The following is a 3,010-nucleotide window of genomic DNA, read 5'->3' as shown; positions in this document are numbered from 1 at the left end:
TGTGCAGGAGTTTGTACTTTTTCAGGAGGGATATGTAAGTCTAGAGACTCAAGGTGCCTGATAATGTTTGTTTGAGTTGTTTGCACAGATGTAATCTCATCTCCTCCCATTAAAATATCATCAATGAATTGGTACACTTTTACTCCTGGTGCAGGAGGAATAAGCGACAGCTCTTGTGCTAGTGCATGATGTGCTAGAGTGGGTGAGTGTTTGAATCCTTGTGGGAGTCAGGTAAAAGTGTATTGCTGACCCTCCCATGTAAAAGCAAAGCGCTCTTGATCCTGTTCCTGTAGGGGAACCATAAAAAGCATATCTTTTATGTCAATAGTGGCCATAATGTTATGGGCTTGTTCTTGGATGGTAGCTATTAACTCAGCTAGATTTGGGACTGCTGCAGTGAGAGGTCTTGTATTTGTATTCAGGCGTCGGTAATCTACTGTCAGTCTCCAGTTACCATTTGGTTTATGGACGGGCCAAATAGGTGAATTGTAAGGAGAATGTGTTGTGACCACTATTCCCTTTTCCTTTAAATCTGTAATAACTGGAGTGATACCTCGTCTGGCTCCTAAGGGTAAAGGGTAAGGTTTGACATTGGTTATCAGGGAGGAAGGAAGAGCAGGGGCAGATCGTAGCACACAGAGATGTGAGATTTCCTTTCCAAAAGCCCATATGTTTCCTTCTTCATCAGTCCAAGACTTTCCTTTAAGGAGGTCTAACCCCAATAAAATGGTAGGAAATTTACCTAAAATCATGATGGTTTCAACTGCTTTCTCCTCCCCTGGTAACCAGCATCTTACCTTTGCTGTTATCTGGGGCTGTATGTTTCCAAAGGCGTCTGCAACAAACATTCCTTTACGTGAGGGAGTGATTCCACATGCAGATGCATCTTCAAGTTTCAAAGCAGATATCTGAGCACCAGTATCTGCTAGAAAAGTGACAGGAGTTTTACGAGGACCAATAAGACAGGTTATTAGCAAGTCACCTTTAGAATTTTTGGTAAGCCTTCTAATGTAAATCCAATCTTCACCCCCTGGCTCACCTATTGAGGATGAAGCAAGGAGTTTCCCGTCACCTCCTCTTTTTGTAGTTCCTCCAGGGGAGGGGCGGTAGCAGCTTTAAGGGATCCCCCTTTTGCTGGCCACTCTTGAATTAATATTTCTAATTTATCTGTGGGTTGGCCATCCATTAGGGATTTAGGGATTCCCTTTTGCAAGCCTGAAATCCACAGGGTATTCCGTTTTTCCCTGTGAGTCCCCGTATTTGTGGGTGCTCCCTGCCCAGGAGAAAATGTTACTTTTCTGAGTTTTACTGGAGGAGTAGTTGTTTTGCATTCTGTTCGTCGAATTGATTTAGAATCAGTAGTAACTGAAGGTACTGGACCATATTTTCTTCCATAATTAATTAACTCTTGTGCTACCTCCCCCCGATCCAGATTTTATTTTTATTTTCTCCGCAGTAAGCGCCAGGGCTTAAAGCAGCTTCTAAGGTGGCTGCAGCCCTTTCTTCTTTGGTGAGACTTTCTATTTGTCCCTTTAGCTGTATGCCTATGGGTTTCAAAGATTCAGGGAGGCCTCTGATAAGAGGGATCATTCTTTCAGGGTTTACCGGCAGCATCATAGGAGATTCACCTCTTGGTGTTAATTCTCTGTCATGCATCATTTGTAAACAAGCTGCCTTTTGAACACTCTCCACAATTTGATTAACATTTCCCACTATTGCCAGGGGATCTCCCCTCTCTAGGGGGCTGAGCCCCCCAGCCCAATAGGCTGCCCTTTGAGTTATAGACCATGGAGCACGGTTATCTCTTGTGGTCAGAAAAACTCCAGCTCCCCAAAATCCCTCAGCTTCTTTTTCTGATAACAAAATTTGATCACCTCCTGTGAGAGAGACTCTCCAAACATACTCAGTTTCAGATTCTTTAGGGGTTCTGCTGTATTCCTTTTTCAACTTAGCCAATTCAGTTGCTGTATAAGGAATTTCTTTTGTAGTTATTTGGGGTGTGTCATCATCTGACCCCTCATATGTATATTCGGTTTTAATTAGGGGTCGCAGGGCAATAGCCTGCTTTTCAACTTAGTCACGCAAAGGTTTTAGGTCAGAGATGGGATATATTTCTTTAGATGACTCCAGCTCTGTTTCTTTTTTCCCTTCTTTCATTATTCTTGCATTTAACTCTTCTCTGAGTACTCTAGTGGTGGCTTTTTCATTCCTTATTTCTTCTTGGAGGACATTAACAGCAGTTTTCTGTTCCTCCAGCTGCATCTGCAAGGATTTAACTAAATCTTGCAGGGAGTTAACCACCTCTGTGTGACTTTTTTGCTGTTGTACTTTGTGGTTAACTGCAGTAATTAATGCAGCACCTAATACTGAACACACAATAGGTTTTCCTTTACCTTTTCTAGCTCTTACTCCGGCCCGCAGGGTAGAGATCCTATGAACAATTGCTTGAATATTACACCAGTTATCTTGTGCCCACTCCATTCCTGGAGGCGATGGCTTAGCATGAAATTCATCTAATAGATTTATAAGTGCTTGCACATCATTTTCCATATTACCACAAATTTGGAGTGAATACGTTTCCAGGGGGTACCTCTTGAAAGTTACAGCAAAATTTCCCCAAATTTTTCACTCCTCTCCCTGGAAAGGCCCCTCTTAAAAGTTAATTTCTAAAATTACACAACTAGTCGGAGCGATCTTTTCCAGGGAGCCCCTCTTAAAAGTTACAGAAAATTTTCCAAAGTCTCGCTCCTTTCCCTGGAAAGGTACCTCTTAAAAGTTAATTTCTATAATTACACAAGTTGGAGCGATCTTCTTCAGGGAGCCCCTCTTAAAAGTTACAGAAAATTTTCCAAAATCTCACTCCCTTCCCTGAAGATTTACCTCTTAAAAAGTTACCATGTGCACATTAACTTCAAAAAACAACACAAAAACCAACCAAACACGCAAACAAACAAATTTGTAATGTCAAAGTCCTAAAGTAACAGTCATAAAGTCAGGAAGGAAGGTACTT

The 3,010-nt window shown here is 41.8% G+C and overlaps 1 protein-coding gene across 1 annotated transcript; it reads right to left on the bottom strand.

Annotated features, from left to right (window-relative positions):
• Positions 1 to 1,039: 1,039 nt before the first annotated feature.
• LOC139684647 (uncharacterized) lies at positions 1,040 to 2,705 on the bottom strand. Its single transcript, XM_071580789.1, is given in 2 exon segments — positions 1,040 to 1,425; positions 1,428 to 2,705. Coding segments are annotated over 2 exon segments (1,509 nt in total). The 5' UTR covers positions 2,551 to 2,705.
• Positions 2,706 to 3,010: the final 305 nt, after the last annotated feature.

The sequence above is a fragment of the Pithys albifrons genome, chromosome 2 (assembly GCF_047495875.1).
Source record: "Pithys albifrons albifrons isolate INPA30051 chromosome 2, PitAlb_v1, whole genome shotgun sequence".
Lineage (NCBI taxonomy): Eukaryota > Metazoa > Chordata > Aves > Passeriformes > Thamnophilidae > Pithys > Pithys albifrons.
This window is presented reverse-complemented; position numbering and strand designations above follow the sequence as displayed.